Raw genomic sequence first — 23,383 nt, forward strand, 5'->3', positions numbered from 1 at the left:
TCCTAAGAAAACAGTTCTAATTATACAACATGTAACATGTTTTTAATGCTAAACGTGTATACATAAACATCAAAAATACATAAAACCATGACTGTTCAAATACAGAATACTGTAATATAATAAATCATGTAAAAGAAGGTTTCAGCTATACTGAAAAGTGCTACGTAAGAAAGCCGTGCGGGGCCGGGCGCGTGTTCAACAGTGCCTGTTGGTGCACTTGAGCCACACTGGGTCATAGCCACCGCTCTGCACTGCACTCATAAGGCTAACAGCTAATAACGCTGTCCCGATGCGCAGCACCCACCCTCCGGTTCCCCCTCAAGTAAACACTGTTAGCCTTTTCTGGGCTGTTAGCACCGTGAGCTGCGAGCCACCGGCTCAGTCGTCGCCTTGTTGAGAGCCGTTGAGAAGCAATAGAAATGCTCCAAATCTAGTATATCGCACCTTTATATATTCACTAATACATTTTGAAATATTATTTTGGGGATGAATGAATGCATAACTAAACCAGCTTCATAATTTAGACATATTTAAGTTCTGAGATTTGTTCTACGTAAAGTTGTATTAGCTTTCAAGCCTTCCTATAGCATGCAGCATTTTACATGAACAAGGAAAAGAATTTCAGGAACTGAGTGTTGTTTTATTCTTGCACTTGTTGGGGTTGTACCCACATGGCTGATTGCACTTATTGTAAGTTACTTTGGATACTAACTAAATGTAATGTAATAACATTTTAGAATGCAAACATTTGTGTCAATATTTTTGCAAATTCGGCTGCTTGCTTGAGTTGTTTCATCAAGTGTCTATTTTGATAATTAAACTGTGACACTGTTTCTAGAAAGACATGTTGCATTCAAGATTTTAAAATGGCTGAGAATGGCATTTTAATCACCCCCATTATTGGAAATATATCTCAGAAAGTAAATAAAACCAAAATTTTAGCGAAGAGCAAAAATGTGTTGTTTTTTGGAATGTGGTGAATTGGCCCTTTTAAGAGTAAATCATCTCGATAGTTGGAGAAGTCACGTGGGTTTCTACTGTTTTTCTTGCATACAGGGAGGAGGCACAGTGTCACAGATGATACTCTCACACTTCAAGCAGAACATTTGGTGCTCTTTGAGGTTACCATAGCTACCACAACACAGCAAGACCGGATGTCCATAATGTTGATCAGCTCGTAACAGGTGGTGTGTCTCTGGTTTCTGTGTCAAAGCAAACCGTCCATAACAAGTCACTTCACTGTGAAGAGAAATGAGCTAAATGGTGAAATATCACGTGTAACACGAGTCCCCAACTTTTAATTCAAAGCCTTAACTCAGTAAAATGAGTACAATTCAACGGTAACAAACTAGTTTAGTCCATTGCGATTGGCTCATGCTCGTGGGACAAAGCAGCAACAAATAAATTAACATTCCTCAAAGGTTTCACATCCTTGTAATTACGGTGGTCTCTCTCCTCATGTAGAAAGGCAATTTATCTGAGTTCTCTTGTGCTTCAGAGTTTATGAGGTCTGCCTTTGGGTCTGCACTTTTAATAATCGGTGGTACTCTTTTTCCTAATTGCTGCAGGTTACAACTGATGCATATGTTGTATCCACGGTTTAAAACACATATAGCTGTAGCTGATTAGAGTAATGCCAAAATGGTGATGGGTTTATTTTTTTCTGAAACACGATGACTTAAATGACAAAATGGGAAGTTGCATCATTTTAGATATATAACATTGGATGTAGTTTCTGCTCGTCTCTGAATTCATTTTTTGTTGATAACCATGTTTAATATTTAGACCTACTTATGTACTGTGATAATGAATGTGATTTTACTTTTGACTATATCGACATATCGGTTTAATGGTCACTATTGATTACTTTGTAAACACTAACTCGTCTTTAATTAATAAAAAAAAATGTAAAAGTCCAAATATAAATGCCTCCAAGGTATTTTTACTTACCAGTATGAAATAACATATCATCTGATTTGAATATGTTACTTGCAGGAACTGGGCTTATGCTGATTCTTATGAGACATGTGGGTCACTAACTCATCTCCATGAAAAGGATGAGCCAAATATGCAATGTGAGTGAGTTAGTGAAAGAAAGTGTGTTTTCAATGTACCCACAGTAAAGTATTCACTTTGAGGCGTATCCAGTATAGTAATCCTTGAATTAATCATGTGAAGACATGACCCAGTGTTACTCAGTACATGAATGAATGTTGTGTTCTTGTATTACTCTTCCAAACTCATTTTATTCATTACCCTGAAACACACACACACACACACACACACACACATGTGAAAAATTATGAATAGATTATAGAACATGCATAAAGCCGTTTGCTAATTTTCAACCATATCTCTCTGCCTTCCTACACACCGCTGGTATTAAATGGTGGTTGTCATAGCAACAGGCTCCAAAGCCACAACAGGGCTTTTGGAAGACAAATACAGATCAGCATAACGGAACATCTCACATCCACCTTTTCTGTCAACCAACCTGTCTAAACCCCACTAGCGACAGCTTACATGATTGATTATTGCTTCTCTCATTTAAGACACAATGACATGACTGTTGTTGTCACGGGGATAATAACATACACTAATAGTATCGTTGTATGCAGCATTTGAGGGATGGGTGGCATGGGGGCTCAGTCGCAGTGGGTTGCAAAGCCTAAAGAAGGTGCTGTGTTAGAACCCAATCTAGAAAGCTGGGTTCTGTGTGGAGTTGTGCATATTCTCTCTGTTCTGTCTTGATGGGTTTCCTCGGGTGCACCAGTGTCCCACCAGTTAAAGTTTGAGCATCTTATAAAATTATTATTTCTCAGGGGTTGGTGGGTTGGTGGTGGAGCTTATAGGTGAGTGTATTTTAACTTAAATGAATTCAGGTCAAGAAAAATAACTTAATTTGGGAAAAACGTAAATGTTTTATTAACATTGTGATACAACTTCCCATTGCAGGCTGCAGGCATCCAAGGTTAGCAATCTGCTGATCTTAACTACTTTTATTAAGGGCATTGTTCATATTTAACATATACTGCAGCCCACTGATAATTAAAGACCATTAGTATTGACAGAGTTACTCAGTTAAACAGTTTAAATGAACATTTTATGTATGTTAGCACTGTATGTTAGTTGGATTGATAATTAAACTTGAAGAAAATATCTTGACTGAGCTTTGTAGAACAGTTGATGCCTCAGTGACTGGTGTGGACATTTTTGTTCAATGTGATATGACACGGACAGGAAATGACTGAACGTTTTGTCAGTCCATTACAGCACACTCCAGGCACTGAAACCCATCACACACTGTTGAGCTGTTTGCAAAGCCGGGGCCTAGTGTGAAACTAAAAACTTGACACAGTTTCAGCAAATGTCGTTGTGTGAATTTTTTGCAATCGGAAGGAGTCAAAACCAGTGTAACAGAGGAGGACGACGATAAAGGAGGAATTAGTCGAAGCACTTGTTTAATCTGATTAACCTCTCCGTGTAGTTGAGATTTCTTAGCACTGAGTGGATCAGATTATTATCATTCATTGTTACATTTGTTTATTCCATGTATTTAATTTACTAAAGCGGTAAAGTTCTTATTGACTAATTAATTTACTTTAATTCACCAGGATAATCCAATCATTCGCAATACTGCTTTCCAGAGAGTCCACAATACAAATATTAAAAAGAAACAACAAAAGTGATGATATTTGCAGATTTTCAAAGTGATCAAGTTTACTGGTGTCCAGATAAGCCAGTTAAAAGTCTGTTTTTGAGCCCAGTAATCACTAGCTACAATAACACAGCTACAAATCTTTTGCTGTTTCAGGAGGTTAGAAATAAAAACATTGCTGTGAACTTATTGTGATACTGTAGGTATCAAAGAATGTTTATGTGTTTAATATTTGTAACTGTGGTTTACTTTCCTGGCTTGATCATCCAAAATATTAAATTGATCCTTTGGCTCTTCCATGTAAGAAAGTAGGCATGGCTTGTTAACTTGTGGTTAACTTGTGTTTGTTAAAAGTTGATTTATCTTGACTCAATTTGGTCCTGTCTAGTTTGGCTAAGTGGGAGTCCGACTCCCAATGCGATTGAAGTACGATGTACCTTTTTAAATTGCGGTTGTTCATTAAACTTATGAGGTCTTATTTGGCTTTTGATCCTTTCCACTGCAAGATTATTTACAAGAAAACCCTCAGAAACTATATATGTGTTGGCAGGAGGGGTGATGCAGTCCCTGACTGAACAAATCTATTTTGCCCAGTACATCTTATCTTATTTACAGGTGTGTGTGTGTAAATAATTAATGATTGGGCAGGTTCATACCAAAGTAATGTGTGCAAAGTAGTGCATAAATCACATAGTCCGTACTGTAGGTTTAACAGTATGTCAGCACAAACCACACAATTGTGCTTCTTATCTTAGTATGTGGACAGTCTTGTACATACGAAATGTTATGTTTAGAGGTTCCAGACAAGATTGCTTGCTTTCAACTTTACTTTTCATGAAACCACTTGCTTAATTTCCAGTTTTACTGTAAACAGGTAATTGCAATACTTCAAAAATACATGGTACAGGTATGGTTGCGGATTTGTGACCAGCCATATGTGTACTTGTCTAACCTTGATGAACGACAGTAATGAATTGAATTGAATACATGCCGGTGTTGTCCTTCTCTTAATTTCAGATAAATAAGCTGCATCAGGTTGTTTATGGGTAGCACGACTGTCTCTCTTGCAGACACTGAATACCAAATGTTGCCTTATTTAACATAACCAACTTGCCTTTCTGGAACTTTATAACAAGGGAAAGATATCAGGGTGCCATGAGTATGACTCACCTGGATTGTATCCTCCATGGGCTGAAGCATTATCCATAAACAACCAAACTGAATGGATAATGGAAAAAGCATAGCTATTACTGCCAACACATGCACAAAATCATTCATCAGGACAGTTGCACTGCAAACCACTATGTAATCCACAAATGAGTATGCCTACAAACTGGAGAGATTCCATTTGATGGCATTTTCCATTGTTGTCTTTTCTGCATGCACTAAAACAAAAAATGCTACCAGTACTTCCAATTGCCAACATTAATTAATTGCATCTAGACAGCTCCTGACATAGAGGTATGATAGCTGAATCTCATTTATCTCTATCGTGTAGGTGCAGGAATTTCACACACACATAAACAATGTTCAACCTATCAATATCAAGTTACAACAATGACCAACATTGTGTCTGCTGTGGAATCCTTCAGGTTTCTGCCCTCTCCCAGGACCTAAAGTGGACTTCCAACAGAGACGCTATCCAGTCTTTACTCTGCTCGTACATCATAAGGAAACGGGCAGGTAACATCACTGCAGACCCATCACATCCTGGACTCAACATATTTGAACCGGTAGGTGCTGCAGAACACTGTACACCAAAACAAACGGACACAGTTTCTTCCTGCCGGCCATCACTCTGATGAACCGTTCGCATCGGCTTATACTAGTGCCAGGAAAATCCCTGGGCCAAAACCTTATGACACCCAGCATCCACTTCACCAGTGAATTATACATGTCATTATATATATAATTTGTTTAAATACTCACTGTGATATCATCATGATCAATACAAATATAAGCATCTCTGTATAGTTACTGTCATATCCACCTTCCTCAGAAACCTGTTTCATTAATCATTCCATGTTTAATCCATCACCCTTTGCACAATGGGTCATGACAAACCTTTATTTGCATTTGCGTGCTCATCTTGATAACATATTTAATATGTAGAACTTATTCAGCATGTTGTGTGTATAACAACAAAGTGTGCATTTGTAAACTACAAAATACCCTGGCATACTGATAACAAGATGGATGATAAAAAACTGTATTTGTTGCAGTTATCTATCTAACTGTACAGGGCCTTTTGCCTCTAAAGCACTTTCATTGCTCTGCAAATTTCTTTTTGCCTTTCAATATAATCCCATCTGTGGACACATTCACTCAGAGAGCAGAGACGGGAACAAACATAACACTTCTCTCTATCTGTGACCTTCCAGCTCTTCATCCTCCCCCTGAAAGCGATGCAACAATGGAGAAGAGCGAGGGAGAGGGAGGAAGATTACCTCACTATTCAGGTATCTACTGATGGCACACAAGCTCAAGGATAGCAGATTCAATTCAGAGAACAGTGTGAGAAAGGCTACAAACCCTCTTGCAAGATATTTCGCACAGGAAGTTAGGCTTTTAATAAATAACGGATTCAGCCCATTTCTTAAGAAAAAAGTGAACGTTTTTCACTAAATTCACGAGCAGCAAACTTAATGTTAACATTCTCTAATCATAGTCTTTTTGAAGATGTGTTATATATGCATATTTTTTTAGAACCTTGTTTATTGAGAATTTTATTGAAATGTATTGAATTTAGAATTGTTTGGTTCTCTTATCAAAAGATCAAATTGATAGATTGGTACATTTGTTGACAACTGATCCAATATGCATTATTGTGTTGCATTCTTTCACTGTCTCCCTCTGCAGACTATTTCACACCAAACCCCGAGCAATGTTGAAAAACTTCAGAATATGAACTCATATATTTCAAAACACCTGCCAAGAAAGGCTCAACATCAGCGAATCAGGCATGCTTCTTTTTTTTCATACTCCTCAAGTTAATTTATACCAAGTGGTGCAGAACATCTGATGCCTGGTACTACCACTCACATTTTAAGCTTCAACGTGCACGTCCAGATTGCTAAAGCTCCCTCAATCAAAATGAACAGTCATGTTTGGAACTTTAAAAGCAGTGATCCATTGACAATATTACCTCCTTATTCATCACTGTCGTTAAAAAATAACACATATGCACAGAAGTGGATTTTGAACTCCACTCCACTTTTCTAAGGTCCCTACAGCAATGATTTATAGTTTAAGAATTACATTTTGGCAACTACACTAAGAGTGCTAATTCACTGTCCTAATATTGTGTTCTTCCGTTTAGTCTGTTGAGGAAATATTTGCACAAGTCTTGACAGTAAACAGCTAGATACAGTTTATTTTCCCTTGTCCAGTTTGTCATGGATCACACAACAGCTGCTGTATGATATTTGCAGTTTCGCAGATTTCAACCGAAACCTGCTTCAAAACCAGGGCAGTGTGAAATGAAAGTGTAAAATATTTATAAATATATACACTTGAAGACAACAGACAACATAAGGACACTTTAGGGATCTGCTCTCAGATTGTTTCAGTGCAGCTATTCCCCCCTCACTGTGCTACTGGGTTTAGATGGGGTTGTGTGTGTGTGTGTGTGTGTGTGTGTGTGTGTGTGTGTGTGTGTGTGTGTGTGTGTGTGTGTGTGTGTGTGTGTGTGTGTGTGTGTGTGTGTGTGTAAGTGGGGGAGGAACATATGTGGTGCTTCTGAATAAATAGACCATCTGCGACTTGGTGTAGGCTTTTCATTGATGCATTGATGGTTGGTTCAATCATTCTTCAATTAAAGATGCTTTCAAGTTGCATCATGGGAAGTGTAGGATCCTATGTTTTTTAAACTTGATGCATGCTAGGGACTATACCTCGGATATCATTGGCCTCTGCTGCTTCAATTTTGACTATAATTTTCTAAGGTGCATGTCCCTTGCAAGTCCCCCAGGTTTATGACAATGTGTGTAGCCTACTGCTAAATAAATAAAGTAACCCTTCAAGCTAGTTAGAGTTAAGAGGCCAGGAACTACCTTGGGGATGTTCTACTACCAACACACTTGTTTATCCATAGTTGACTGAGAGTGCTTACTTTCTCCCTCAACATCCTAAAGACATTTACAGTATGGCAGTATGGCTGTTTACTGTGTCAAAGCTGGCAGTTGCCTCATAGAACATTTGTTTAGTGCATTTAAATCAAATCCTGAACAGAACCAGAAAACATTGTCACTATAAAGTCTATCTAAACAATTAAGTAAAACAAATCAAAAATAATGATCAAAACAGAAGAAAAATATTATCTTGATGCTACTGTGCTTGTTTTTCAGTATAACCTTTTTTTCCCAATGCTGATGCCAATCTTTCATTTTTCTTTTCAAGTTTTGATTTCAATGTCTGCTTGTTTTATGCCAAATTTTGTTTTAAATGCCAACAGCTTTAGTCAATCCCAGAGGTTGACTTGTAAATTAATTAGGAGATTACAATGACGAGTTACAAGACAAATCTGTACAAAGTCAGACTTACATTAAAGACTTTATTTCATGGCAGAAGCAACTGTAGGTTGAGGCTGTAGGTACTGATGTAGGTACAGAACGTGTCTTTTCCAATTGTGGCTTCATGTGCAGCTCATACTGTTTATGTATTGACTAACCTCTTCATTCCCACTACTCGCCTCTTCTTTATCTCACGCAGTCTACAAATACTGAACGATCTGAATCAAGTCAGTGATTTCTTTTATTTCTTTGAAGTCCTGATGGTATTGAAAGGTACTTTAAATGTAAACACATTACACCCTGTGTTTGCTTTTGCATTACTTAAATGAAATTAAATCTCAAATGCAATGGTAGCTCACTGTAAAAAAGATCCACAATTTTGTCTTTCTGTTCGGTATCTAGCTGCAGACATCACCTTATTTTCAAATCCAGAACCTCTACCTGAATACAACTAGAGCGTGTCATCATTACTGCCACCTTTTCAGTACCTGAAGGGAAGGGATACTTTTTTTTTTTTTAAGCCCCATAAATTATTCATAGAGAGTATTGTAAATGCTAGATACACAGATTAGACCGAAGCATGTAGTGTTCACTCTGATTGAGCTGACATAATTTAGACCTCTAACAGTGTGTGTTTTTCTTCTCATCCACCTGACACACAAGGGTTGTACTGGCTCCAACCTGTCATTTGCTTTGATGATACGCTTATAAAATCTGTGAGGAATAACATTTTAGGTGACTTTCTTTGAGGACGAACTATCTTGTTTGGATTCTTCTTTGAATAAATTCAGGATACGGCTTGAAAAAACAGGTCTAGGAAGACTTTAATTTGTTGATACCCTTTACTTGACAAGTATTGCATGCACAATCGACCATTTGTCAGCGCGGAAGCACTCTTTACAGTGAACCCTAGAACAAAGAAAAATCAGGTAAAGCTTGGCAGGAAGGAGAGAAAATGCAGTAATGACAAAAATCAAGTAGTAGAACCAAAGTTATTACCCCCGGTGGAAAGCTTGTTGGTCGACATAAATGTTTTTTTTTGTTAAACCGCACTGCACATATCTACTACATCTACCACAGTTGGAAAATCAGTGCATACATTCTTCAGTCCCATGAATTGTTTAATTTGCTGTGAAGATCATTGTAATTACATGCAGGAAACAAGGAGAAATGCACAGTGTAGACAGCATGTTACGCTGTGTTGATTGAGTTGAAATGAATGAATGAATGAGTTTGTTCTGGTGTATATATTGTAGTGGTACTGTTTGTGTAACATATTTGTTCTGAGCTATCTGCCGTAGTGCAGCAGACTTCACTGCAGCAGCCATTGAAGCACGCTTAAGAAGGAGGCATTGGTTGCCCTCTTGTGATAACAACAGGTACTCCACATTCTATAGCCTATATGAAGAGATATAATCTTTATTATATCCCAGGACAATTGTGTAAAAAAAAAAGAAAAAGTTGACCCTTGAGCGCATGTCAGCATTTATAGGCCCTGTGTTTAACAGTCCAATGCAATGGCTTAGAGGCATCAGCACATAGTCTCACGTCCTATTCTGTCTGAGAACAATTGCACATTTTACATTCATTTTGTCACACTCCATTTTGCTACAAATAAAACCAGGTAACAAGGATGGGGAACTTCCAGCGTGGTTTTGTCTCAGCTCCAATAAGAGTTTATAGTACCTACAGTGTCTTTTAAATCAGTAGCCAAACCTTCAATGTGCTCAGGTTTGTAGAAAAGATCAACAATTTATGTGACGCATGATTGGACCCAGGTTACCGTGGTACTTTTCTTGTGTGCTGTTGAACTTTAATCCGGATCCTGCGTTCCTATCAGAGAGTCTTAGGACTTTGCACCCTCAGCTGCCAGTAGGACTGTCTGAGTCCAAGTCCGAGGCCTCGGCCTCATCTGCAGATCCAGTCAAGGGCGGGTAGGGCCGTGGCTGGTCCAAGTTGACATAGTTAACCTTCAGATTTATGTAGTGCTCTCCTTCCAGACAGGACAGGATGTGTTGCACTTCTGTAACTAGGCTGTTGAAGCTAGGTCTGCACTCAGGCTCTGGGTCCCAACATGTCAGAATTATGGAAAAGCTGTGGAATGAATAAATGTGTCAATTAGGGAATGAGCAAGTACGTCAGCAAATATGTGGGTAGGTAAGTGAACTACTGGATGCCATTGTGAGTTTGAAAATAATTGATTCAATTGAGATAATGATAAGATACTGCAAAAAATGTGTTTAGTCATTACGGCATGTGATGTTTACAGGGTGCTTACAGAGTATCAGGGCAAAACTGTGGCTGGGGAAGCCGACGTCCCTTCAACAAGTAGTGTGTGATGTCATAGGGGTCCACAGTTGGATATGGGCTAGCACCTCTGGTCAGCAGCTCCCACATTAAGATGCCATATGACCACTGGGGAACAGAAATGCAATATATTGGAGGTACGTAATAGTTGTAACAAGCATATTGCAGTAGACTGGAGAAAGAACACTCACCACATCAGACTTGGTCGTGAACTTTTGTGTTTGCAAGCTTTCGATGGCCATCCACTTCACTGGCAGCTTTACCCGTTTGTGATCTTGAATACTGTAGTACTCCTTGTCATAGATGTCCCTTGCCATGCCGAAGTCAGCCACCTTTACTGTAAAGGTTTCATCAAGCCTGAAATAAGAAGGCACCTTAAGAAAACATCTTCTCTCGGCCACTTCCTGTTAGACTCAAGGTGTGCTCAAGAGGAGCCAGGTGAACTTTAATTTACACCATTGTGGACAATCAGTGTTGATAAGCAGTGAGGTCTCCTTAGAGATTTGCTATGCACAGGTGGGATGCAGAAATAGGGAAATGTGGGAGAGTGGCATCAATTGTATTATCTAATTCTCTCAAAGAAAGCAAAAAGGTGTTTTCCCCCAAAATGTTCTACTATTTCTTGAATATGTCTGGGCAAATAAGCTGATTGAAACAGAAACACTATACCACCAATTTTCTCAAATATTTATTGCCTTCAGATGGAAAGGGAAGTCTATTTATATACAGGTATATATACCTGGTGGGATCATCAGAGTAATTTATTTCTTTATCCATTTAAATCAAAAATACATGAAAAAAAATGTTTAATGTTAAAGAAAAATACAAGTTGCATCAGTAATCTGGTGTATTTATACCTTTTGTGTCCCTTTTACTAACTGTGTGATGTTATTAACAAATGTCTCTGTAGTCAACCATAGATCAGTACAAACCAAGACTAATATTTCTTGCATATATTATATCAGTAAAGATATTCCAAAACTTAAATACACCTTTATAATACATCACCTAACAAAGCTTATCCACTGACATGCCACAGGCCTGTAATCAGTGTATGAGTCACACTCACATGCAGTTACGGGCAGCCAGGTCTCTGTGGACAAACTTCTTCTGGGCTAGATACTCCATCCCCTTGGCAACCTGAAGCCCAAAGCCTATCAGGTCTTTCACTGTTGGGTTCTGTGAAGGACAAGGAAGTATCGAATAGACACACATCCATGTTCTGAAGTATTAAAAATACCCACAAACCTCCCGGTCCAGAAAGTTTCATTGCGTAATTTACCCTTTTCTCAGAGCGGATGAAGTGACGCACATCTCCATGCTTCATGTACGGTAGAACCACCAGAGGGAGCCCTTCTTTAGGCAGCATGATGCCCAGCAGAGACAGTATGTTGGGGTGGTGGAAACCTTTCATGATGATGCCCTCTCTGAGGAACTGATCCACCTCCCCCAAATCTGTGATCCCTGTTCATACAGATATACAGATTAATCCAACAGCCAGGAGCTCATATGATACTGATTTCATTTATTAAAAAATAAGGTATTCACATACTGTTCAGTGATTTGACAGCACAGTGGGTCTCTTGCTTTTTGCTGTCTATCAGGTATCCATGATAAACTGTACCAAAGTGGCCTGCATAAGAAGAAAATGTGGTTATTGTGAATATTTAGTGCAAAAATATTGGAAGGAAAGAACAAAAACAACAAATATAAAAGACAAGAGACTTACCTTTGCCAATGATTTGGCTATTCTCAATTCGGAGCATCTCAGCCGGGATCAGGACATCTTTGACTTCTTCAAGAAGTTCAGAGTTCAGACTGACCATTGAGATATTGTCCCGGGACATTAAAGGAATGGACAGATGGTCATGGCTGGCAGCATACGCTAAACCTTGGAAGGCCATTCCTCCTGAACCTGATGTTTGACTGGACAGATCCACTGCAGCACACAAGGGAACCACGTCATGAACTTGTTGGACTCAACAGGCCATTGCATCTTTTGTTACTTCTCTAAGAAAACAGACTACAGTATGTGATACAATCTTCACTTACAGTGAAACAAGTTAGAAGAGACCATCCAATACTGATGTTGAACATTTATTTAGCAGCTGCTGCTGATGATTAAAAGCTACAGTAAAATGGATAATGAATGAATGAATTTGGATTCCTCACCTCGTCTGTAGTCACCTGTCGGAGAGATATCATGACCGCTGCCCATTCCGTTCCGTGAAAACACTGTTGACAAACGACTCTCTATGTTTGCTGAAAGGAGACACGTGATGAATTAAATTACTGCGCAATAAACTATGAAAACATGCAGTAAAGTAAGGCAAGAAGCAAAAGTCACAGTTGATCAGGTTAATAGTAAACAGACCATTAGTGCAGGATTAAAGTCTCATCACAATTGCAAGTGTTCTAGATTTCAGGATTTCCTAACCTCTCTTTTTCTTCCTCAAATTGATCATCACAAGCAATGCAAGGCCGGCACCTGCTACCAACGCGGCTAAAATGCCCACCACAATGCCCGCAATCACAGTGTTGTTGTTGCTGTCGTCGTTGACTACTGTTCCCACACCGTAAACCTCCCCATTCACGGACACCTACAGCAGTGGAACAGATGATGACTCTCGGTAAAAACATTTAAATGAGTATAAAGTTACTCAGGTTAACGTTGATGATTTAAAAGCAGACTCTCTCACCTCGACAGGCAATCCCTCGCTGGGAATAACCAGGCCTTTAGGTATCCTGCAGGTCAGCTCATTTGACAGAACCTGGGCGTTGCAGTCCGCACCCCCAATGGTCATTGTGATCTTCATACATGAACTCACTGTACTCAGTTTGCTATGCTGTTCATTTGCGACAAAAGAGAAGAATGCACTGATATTAATAATTGTGTTGTTCAAGTATTGTTGGGATTGAGATTTTAACACAACAAAACTTGTTGTATAAATAGAAACTTAATGGTAGAGTGTGTACATTACATACATGCAGTGAAACTTGCGTATCTCCTGGTTTTAGTGGTAATTTATTGTCATCACTTTCAAAGGGAATGATTTTGGCATCAGGGTGGTAGTCGAAACGTTTCTTCCAGAGGTTACTTTTCCCATCCATGTGAATATGAATATATCCAGAGTCAGACTTTTCTTCTGGCATTTCCTCTGAAAAAGCAGGAGCCCAGCACTCCATATATGTGGCATTACTTGTGCCGCTGCAGACCTTAAGTGAAATAAGCACATTATATACATTATACACAGTTTGTATATATATACAGTTTCATTTGAAACTGAAAGAATGAGTATGACTGGCAACTCATGGCTGAAATAGTTGAATGACCTGGTTTGAATTTAACTGAAATGAAAGTAGTTTAATTGAATAATGTACTGTCTATACAGACTTACACAAGGATAAAATCAAAGTGTTAACTTACTCGTTCAAGAATTTGCACATTGGAAGATTTGGACGTGTACTGAACCACAGTTTTGTGGGCAGAGTCAAGATTCTGACCTTCTATCACCAGCTTGGAGCCACTGTATAACAGTACAAATGAGCAATATGTTATTATTTGCAAACATTGTCTTTTTAAGTTTAGGCAATGAAAGGCATTTTTTTAGAATGATATCACTTAATTTGGAGTCCAATAATACGACATGAGCAGACTGGGATGAGCGTCCTAACCTTTGGAAACTGCATTGAGGATGTACAACGGTTATAACAGGATTTTCCTTGTAGGAGAACATCTTGGTGGTCGTCACTTGAAAGTTGTCAATGAAGATTATCACAGGTACCTTCCCAACACCTGCTGCAGCTGCTGTGAGGCAGACAATCGAAGAAGTCCCACTTCCTTCAGGAGCACTGAAAAGAAAAGAGATAACCAGAAACCAAAACCAAATTAAATGAATGTGTTGTAGACCACAATTCATTTGTCAGCAAAAGACGAATTCTTCTATCTTGCTCACCTTTGGATTTTACACTTTTTGTCAGCAAATAAGATATTTCTCTGTGTCCCAGAATTAAGATATCTGCCTGTCAGTGTAACCATCGTTCCTCCAAACACAGGTCCATAGTCAGGCCTGATTTCTGTTATGCTCGGCTCCTGGTTAGACAGAGGTGAAAGACTTTCACTTAACAATGTTACATTATACAGATCATTTAGGCAAATAGAGAACATACACAGAAAACTGTTTAAATGTTTCCATTCTCACCACAAAAGAGAAGCCAGGCATCTGTGCTGTGCCTTCAATTGAGTAGCGGCCCTCCACTTCCCCCTCGTGTACTTCCAGAGTGATGTTGCGGTCCTGGTTTGGAGCGTTTTCCTGAATCTTGCATACTAGACTGTATTAAAGAAAACAAGGACCGACATGTCTATGAATTCAAGAGATGAAGACATTCCAACGGCTAGTCAGACAGAAATCAACAGCAGCAAATGTGACAATGAGACAGAAACATTTCCACAGTATTTATAAGTTTCAACAATTTTGTTTCATTTTGGGAAAAGACTAGCCAGCCACACCTCACTATTAGAAAACATTTGAACAAATGGTAATAAATCCTAAATCTATGAACTAAATAAAAAGTGACAAGTCTGGGACTCTAAAATAGATCCTCAACATCTCTTTTTGGATGCATTTTTGTAATTTAAGCTAATATATATATATCACTCTTCCCTCATTAACTGAGAGAATACACTGTGTCTGACATCGTATGCATGTATGCTACTCACACTTCACTATTGCTCTTTCTAGGCAGCACGGTACACAAGGTCCCGGAGCCCACTGTGATGATGTGGGTTTTGCCGCTGATGATGGCGGGTCGCAGAGGAGACTGAAACTCCCAGCCACACAGTGTCACTTCTGTCTCAGCACCAGCAGGTACCATTTTAGGGAAAAACTGCAGAGAAAAGGGTTTTCATCCAGAGCAATCAGCGTCTCAGTACAATACTATTATTGTGATTGGTGTAACTGTATTACTCACAGGGCCTCATGCAGGAAACAATATTTAAAAAAAGTCCTCTTATTTTTGTTCATATCCATGATTTGTTCTTTTTTTGTTGGTACCCGTTCATTTCTGGGATTCACCAATGTCTTCTTACTTTTTACTCTTTACTTTTTACGAGTGCTCAAGAGCCCTCTTAACAAGATAAGGAAACACGTCTTGTTTTCCATGTTCACAAAGTGTTTGTCCAATGCAAGAAAACAAGATATCAAATTTAGATTATTATATGTTTTAGACTAATCATTATTATTGGATCATTACATTTGTGGGCTGAATAAATACTATTGATCCCAATGAAAACTATAAAATCCTCGGATGATATTGTGTGTGTTCAGCCTCTGAATGGTTTACATACTGCTCTTTGCTTTTTGGTGGCATCCCTCCGATTCTTGGGCATGTGCCAGAGTATTTGCACACGAAACAACACCTGCCATTATATACTATTTAGGGGAGGTTACCTGTGCTAATAAAAAACAATCGGCTACATGCCTCCAATTAATTATCAGGTGTGATTCATCATTTAGCACACCTGGATGAGAGCAGATTTGGATGGTTAAGAACATTTGGTGCATCTGGCATTGACTTCTCTAATCTTTTTTTTTTAATGGAAAATAAAGGACAAATTTAACTGGAGGTTGATGCATGAGGCCCATGGTGTTTTAAACTTCATGCAGTGGCTAATCAGTTACACCTAGCTGCAGATCTACCTCTGTTATGACAGGTGCACATGAGTCTTTGTTCCACTGAGAGGCACACTCATGCTGTCTCGAGCAGATTCCTGAACACCAGCCACAGTTCATGAAGAGTGGAGCCGTCAAACACATGGAGCACGTCATAAAATGTGCACACCCTGGTCCTGCAGAGGGCACCCTGAACATCTTGATGCAAGAGAGAAGAAGACGAGGGTGGATTGAGCCAGAAACAGAGAAAAACAGGAAGGTAAGCAGGAAAACATGGATCCTCTCCTGCAAGTCAACCCACTGTTCTGCAGAAAAGCATTTCGGATTCATACTTTTAACACAGTATAGCCTTTTGGCCTAATTAAAGAACAGAATTTATCATGTGCCCTCCAGCTGATTATGGATGCAGGGCTTTTTGTACTTCATCTCTGTAACTTTAAGATATATGTGTTCTTTTGTTACTGATCTGATTATAGTGCGCGGGTTGTGGCACTTGAACCACTGAATCCACTATCCAATAGATTTGAAATCCTGTTCAACCAATTATCCACCGACAAATGGTTGTAGGTTGACTGTGTGTGTTTGCCTTGTGTCTTTGACCATTTTGACTCTGATGAAGACACAGTAGGGTCGAAATGTTGGTCTGTTTGCACTATTAAAGGCTGCAAACCCCCCCAAAAGACAAGCAGTACCTGCAGTAGGTATTACAAAATGTACCTTATTTCCCACTACGAAGAGAAGTGACTCGTTTGAGTACACATCTGCTGTCCTGGAGACTTGGCTCTCTCCAAGAGAGAAGTTGGCAAAAACAATAGGCCTGTACCGAGCAAGAATCACCTAAACCACACAAAACAGAGAGGTAATGTCACAAGGATTTTCATTTTTGAGAGTCTTAATATACACGTGCTTCTGGCTGACGTAGAGTTACAATAAAAATGTTATGTTTTCACATTTGAAATTATGTTTATTGTGACTACTGAAGAAGACACTTGTCTTCAAACTGCAGAGGCACAACACTTAATTACTATTTTATGCTGCTACCTGCAATATTCGGCCATCTGAGGTACCAAAGTGACCCAGCGTGTGATTCCCAATAGTGGTGACCAGGACAGCAGTAAAAAGGACATCTCTCATCTGCTTGTTGAAGAGGTCTAGTCTGTAGTACGGCTTTGACACGAGAGTGGGTTTGACACTGCATGTGTCATTACCTCCAGAGCTCTGTGCAAGCAGGAGAAAAACATACAGAGCAAGGGTGTTAGTTTTTACATAGACACATCTAAAGTATCTGCCTCAGTCAGCATCAGTCTCCTTCTGGGATGGAAGTGCTATATAGCATCGCCTCCAGTCATAGACTAACAAGCTGTGAGAGGAACAAGGTCATAAAACAGCAGTGACTCCGGCTCCATATGTTGACTTGGTGACGGTTTCTCAGTGCAGATTGTCATATACTGAAACTGGACTTTCCATACTTTCATAATCATAAAACAGTTGATGACTGATGTGTGTGGATTGTTGGCGGAGTATAAGTTTGGTTGATAAAAAGTAATTACTCAAAAAAGAGGATATGTTAAACTAATGAAAACATTCCACTGTAAAGCAATTTAGCTGACCTGCCCCAGCATGCCCCTGTTTGTTTCCCACCATTTGAATGTCTCTATATTTACGTCATTTGATCTTTTCAGTCACTTAGCATTTCAGCATTTGAAGCTTGAATACATATGGTATCCATGTTATTTTTTTAGATGCCGCTTTAAGATAGATTTATGAGTTTTTGATTTATTGATTAAGTGAAAGATTCTTTCTTCCCCACCCCTCACTTCTTTAATGTTATGCCCATTTCCAACTCAAATAACACGTGTAAGCCAGGCACGGTCTAACACTGTCCCTCCCTTTGAAATTCCACCTTTTTATCAGCAGGATTTATAACTTGTGTTTCTTGGCACACATTCCTGTTGGTGTACACATGGCTGTACAGATTGAACTCCACAAAAGGGAAAAGACCACACCTTTATCATTTTGTCGAGCACCACAGCCAAATACTCTATTTCAAGAGGGTGTTTTGAGAGTGAACCCTGCATTTTATTTTAGGTTTACCTTCCAACAATTTTCTCAGTAGCTTATCAATTAACTGTTCTGGGCAGGAAGATTGTAGCAACCGGAAGAATCCAACTTAGTCTAATCATTGAGCCTCTAATCTTGATAAACCAGTTTTCATATCAAATCTCTGTGCTGTTAACGGTTGCTACCCATTCACAGAGAAATACTGAAACTTAACAGAGCAGAGAAACAGTGTGGCAACGTGCAGGTCACGTACTGACTCATCCACCCCTCCCAGTTCTCTGATGTGGCCTGCTCTCTCACACACCTTTCTCACGGCCCACAGGCATACACTACTCCAGTAGTCAAGATTTACTTTACACTGTCCCTTATTGCTCAAGAGGACGATATAAAACGGTAAGCTTAATGATAAACTACATTGTTCCGATCAAAGGTGACTTAATTACACAGTGTTTGTCAGAACAGGTCACTTCCTGTCTGGGCGTATAGGACCTTTGCACCGTTCCTCTGCTCTGACAGTCGGGCATAAAGAAAAAAGAAAAAAGAAGAGTTACTCACTTCATGTGGGCAGCTCTCGCACGGCTGGAAGTGACAGAGACCTCTAGACAGCTGCTCTGAACCTAACTTGCAGCACTCCTCCACACCTTTGTCTATCGCTCTGTTTACATTATCCAAAGAGAAGGCACACAGGGCAGAGTTTTTTTTAGGTTCGCCATGCGCATTCACCTCTGCAAACACCCCATACAGAATGTCTTTCGGATCGTTCACCCCCAGCTCTTCTGCCAAGTCCTTCCCCACTCGCCCAAAGTGTGCCGCCTGTAGCCCGTTATACACAATGTCTCTGTAATCCTCTCTCCGTCTCCTCCTGCGCTTTGGTTGGTAGCGGCACTCCAGGACCACCTCTCTGTACATCCACACCTCTGGAATTCGTATCGGCAGTCGTCCAAGACGAGTCTGAAAAGCTGAGTTGCCCTTGGATGGGGTTTCTCTCTGCAGGGACAGGAAGTAGACGTACTCCTTGGTGGAGAAGCTGTAGATGTAATCGATCTTGTAAGAGTCCCGTAGACCGGGGAGCACTGTCAGGCCATTCATGATCATATGAAAGCCATCTTCAGTTGAAAGTGGCCTCACCAATGATATTGACCTCCTTGGATACCTCTGTGCCACTTCGTCATTGACGGAGGCTGCGACAAAGAAGAGCGTTGTAGCTCCCTGTTCAACGAGGGTGACTTTGGTGCCGAGGGGGCTTGCCAGACAGTCTGTACAGCTGGTTGGAGAGTTTAGCTCCTTTTTGTATAAGCACATCGGCTCATGCTCTGGAGAGCCAGTGTCAATGAAGTGACAGATCCCATGTTGAGTACTCCCACAAATGTACAAGAAGGGATCGGGAAGTGCAGAAAGATCCAAAAGCAGAACCTCATTGTCTGTATCCACGGGATCCCCAGGATCTATTTCTATGTCACACAAACAGGTTTCACAGTCAGGACTGCCAACAGGTCCAGTTTTCACCTCCCAGATTTTTTCCATATCATAGTTGACTGTCTCTATTGCATTCTGACATGCAACATACACGTCTGACCGATTCTCCTCCCAGTTCAGAGCTATGTTCTGTATGGGTTTGTCTGTCTGGAAGTGGGGGAGGGAATATTTTACAGAGAAATCCACCAGCCTGTGTGGAGTAGAAGCACATGTGTGCTGTCCCGAGGCTGTTTGTGTTTGTATCCATATGCATACTGTCAGCAAGGCGGCCCAAGTGACCATCTCCACGTCACAGCCCACCGTGATTGAGTATCACCTATAAGATACTTTCCTCAAAGAGAACATTCTGGAGAACCAGCAGGAGCTCTGTGAGGGAGAACACAGAAGGAATGTTGAGATTTAACAGACAGAGAGCAGCAACATTTGAATCTCACATTCAACAGAGATTCATTGCTTTTGAAGTGGAAGTGGATGCTGTAAATATTTTCGCTTGTTTAAACTGAGAAATACAGCATGGGGAACTGAGGAAAGAGGAAAACGTCAGCTGCTGAGCCCCGTGATTCATTAGATGCTGCTTTTTCAGAAAAATAAGACTTGACATGCACAGATATGGCATAGCTGTGAAACGTATTGGGCTATAGAGCTGATAAAGCCCCAAATAACAAGTTGTAAGAGTCAAGATAAAATCTACTGTGGGCAAGACATGACTTGCTGAAACCTGTGGAGCAATGGAAATGTTCAGGCATCCAGAGCCATAGACAGAATAAACACAGTAATAGCTTAGCCTAAATTAGTCAAAGAGTAAAAAAGCCAAAATTCATGGGTACTCATTTATGCAAATGATAATAATCCTGTATTAGAATCTGAATACACTATTATGTCATGGAGAACTATTTTAAAATTCCCAAAACAGAGTCTAAAATTGCATCTCCTGTGCAGGTAGGCGATGAGCTGTGAATTATGAGAAAGCGTGTTCATCCATTAACATGAACCAATAGATACTAGACATCTTCCATAACAAATGTAGGCTATTTAAAAAGAAATCTTCTTACCACACTTTGACAAGGGGGGAATGTCGTTGTGATTTGTCCAACAGTCTCAAAATGTGAATTATTTGAGAGATAAATTTCCTGTGTTAGTGAAGGTCCATTCACTGACCTGCAGCAGCTTCTCACTTGACTGGCACCGAGTTTACGCAGATAATGAACTACATCGAGGCGTTGATATAAAGTACAGTCTACAGATGAAAACAGGATCTTACTCACCTTCAAAATAAAGGTGCGCCAGGACCAAGTCCTCATGGTGGGAGTGTAGTGATTGATTAGTTTCTAATGCTTTTAGCAAGAATTTGAGGCACCATCTCTAATAACATTGTTCATTTGATTTATCATGTATTACTGATTTGATTTTAGTCAATAATAATAATAGTTATATTTTTCCCAGAGGGGAAATTCATGTCACAGCAGTAGGCTACGTGGAATAGTCTGAAAAGGGAGAAAAAATATAAACAAGCCTATTTAAAAAAAAGTATGGAGATGGGATTCAAAAATAATTGTATACATTACAATTGAAAACCTGTTTTTTTGGGGGGGATTACAAACATGATGTGTTGATATCATAAGCCTATGATATTACAGATCTTTCTAATTATTTACGCTATACCAATATTTATGCTGTAACAATTACACACAGATCATGAAAATCAGACCTTACAGTTCACAGACTGACTTTCAAATTCAAGTAACCTTTATTGAAAAATGTAACAACTGAATTCAAACATCCTTAAATGTAAGCAGAACTGTGAGCTTAGGTTTGATTAGGTGTAACGTTTATTCAGATTGTCCATAATATACTTCGTCATTGCATGAGCTAACTTGGATGATTTGGATAGGTTATTTTATTATTTGGCAACACAATTGTAGTTACAATTCCTTTATATTCTACAATTGGATTTTGCCTACAAGTATTCGTACCAATCAGGAAGGTTTAAGATTTATTTTGAAAGTTGAAGACCGGAAATGCTACGATCATTCTGACGTGCTTGACTCTAAAGTGTGTGCTCTCCTGTCAAGCCGCGCCCGCAACAAGGAAGTTTGAAATAGTTGCGAAATCTCACCGCTTCAAAATATCCTCTTCGTTTCCGTCCCAAGAGTCAAATCATATCACCAACTGGGTTTCCACTCTGGCGTCACTGTGTGAAATGTAGTGGGAAAACTTTCTCAACGTTTAAAAGCAGTCTGAGCTACGCCTGGATGATTGTTGCCAAGAAATGCGTTGCTTTCAGATGATGGAATGAAGTTACTCCTCAAATGTAGGCAATTCCAGCCAGGAAGTTCTCGGAGGAATGTCTACCCACTCCAGTCACACCACCTCATATACTGTCAGCAATGTGACCTTTAACAGATAAAAAAAAAATGATTGACAGAAAGGAGAAAGTAAATAAACTCACTCATGTTGGCTGTAACATTAAAAAAAAACAGGCTATTCATCATCATCAGAAAATGTCCTAATAGAAAGGTTCTCATTGGTATAATGAAGCATTATAGATCCAAAAGTTAAACATCTACCACTGAATCCAAAGGTCGGTAATCACAGACTGGTTGAAAAGTCAGCGTTGCCATGTTCACTGCCCCAAATCACTAGAGACAACTTTGATAAGTAATGCAGAACCAACAACATGCATGGCACAGAGAAAACAAACAGTCAAAAAACAACAGTGTTAAGGACACCACATGCCGTCCTTGAGTAACTGTGTAACTGACTGAAATCACAGGGAGCAAACAAACATGTGCAATGGGCCTTGCAGCTTAGATCTACATTTGGTCCATACAAGGAATATTTAGTTGTTAAGCACGAGTATCTTCAGAGATATATTAATGTCCCAGATTAAATTCCCAGAAGAAGTTTTTAAAATTGTAAACTGCCATACAATGGTTATTTCCCACAGGTTTAGCACACTTGAAATTGTCTGTTTTATGATTCAGTGCAGTCATTTCAGTCATCCTGTGATTATTGAATCTGATTTCAGGTTCCTTTTGACATCTTGAAGATGTCTGTTCCTCATTCACACACCACAATGAGATTGGCGTGGTCTGCCATAATTACTGCCTCTATTTGAAACGTAATGATGAATCATTTCTCGTTACTCCTTTGCATGCAAAACTTTCTTCTGGAGGCTTGTTTTTGTGTCCCCTCACCACACTGAGCTTGTTAAAATGAATGACAAACACATTAAGCAATAGTCTGTTTCATTGTTATTATCACCACGGAAATGTTAACGATCCCCCCCCCTCAGACATGCCTTTAACAGAAGATACAAAAAACTTGCTTTCATGAATAAGCAGGGTATTGTTCGTTCTTTTTTTTTTACACAAATACATTTTCGTTTAGCTTTATTTTCCTAAAAGTACATCTACTCTTTCTACCTGCTACAGTAAAAACATAGAAGCAGAATATAAGTTAATATACAAGAACAAATCTAAAATGTCCAAACATGGTCGTACAAGTTTGAGGCTTTGACAGTTACCTGACAATAACAACATTTTTATTTAATCAGAACGTTTCCACAATGAGCAAATAAATCAACTTACTAACTTTATCAACTTAAAATTAAAGATTAGGTTTTACTGTCTTCCAGTTCCACCAGTTCATTGTAAACTCTAATGATATTTCCTTTACAGGAGCAGCTGGTGGTTGCA

General features: G+C 39.4%; 1 protein-coding gene across 1 annotated transcript; it reads right to left on the minus strand.

Moving 5' to 3' along the window:
• Positions 1 to 8,984: 8,984 nt before the first annotated feature.
• On the minus strand, positions 8,985 to 20,875 carry LOC306713668 (macrophage-stimulating protein receptor-like). The gene is made up of 21 exons (XM_079183450.1): positions 20,738 to 20,875; positions 18,765 to 20,051; positions 17,190 to 17,366; positions 16,866 to 16,985; positions 16,176 to 16,346; positions 15,197 to 15,363; positions 14,679 to 14,808; positions 14,433 to 14,569; positions 14,152 to 14,328; positions 13,904 to 14,003; positions 13,462 to 13,692; positions 13,176 to 13,322; positions 12,914 to 13,076; positions 12,649 to 12,738; positions 12,206 to 12,415; positions 12,029 to 12,109; positions 11,759 to 11,940; positions 11,546 to 11,655; positions 10,668 to 10,833; positions 10,448 to 10,584; positions 8,985 to 10,263 (listed from the first exon to the last, which is right to left on the minus strand). Exons 2-21 carry the CDS (start codon positions 19,965 to 19,967, stop codon positions 10,032 to 10,034), a joined length of 4,131 nt encoding a protein of 1,376 aa, XP_079039576.1. The 5' UTR covers positions 19,968 to 20,051; positions 20,738 to 20,875; the 3' UTR covers positions 8,985 to 10,031.
• Positions 20,876 to 23,383: the final 2,508 nt, after the last annotated feature.

Source organism: Pholis gunnellus, assembly GCF_910591455.1.
Source record: "Pholis gunnellus genome assembly, chromosome: 3".
Taxonomy (NCBI): domain Eukaryota; kingdom Metazoa; phylum Chordata; class Actinopteri; order Perciformes; family Pholidae; genus Pholis; species Pholis gunnellus.

What these genes read in the sequence shown, in the direction of transcription:
- LOC306713668 (XM_079183450.1), bottom strand. Translation starts at nt 19,967, where the DNA reads ATGGTCACTTGGGCCGCCTTGCTGACAGTATGCATATGGATACAAACA. An exon ending in GACAGGTGACTACAGACGAG is followed by an intron (nt 12,416 to 12,648) that starts GTGAGGAATCCA and finishes TGTGTGCTGCAG; the next exon opens with TGGATCTGTCCAGTCAAACA. An exon ending in TGCTGTCAAATCACTGAACA is followed by an intron (nt 11,941 to 12,028) that starts GTATGTGAATAC and finishes CTGTATGAACAG; the next exon opens with GGATCACAGATTTGGGGGAG.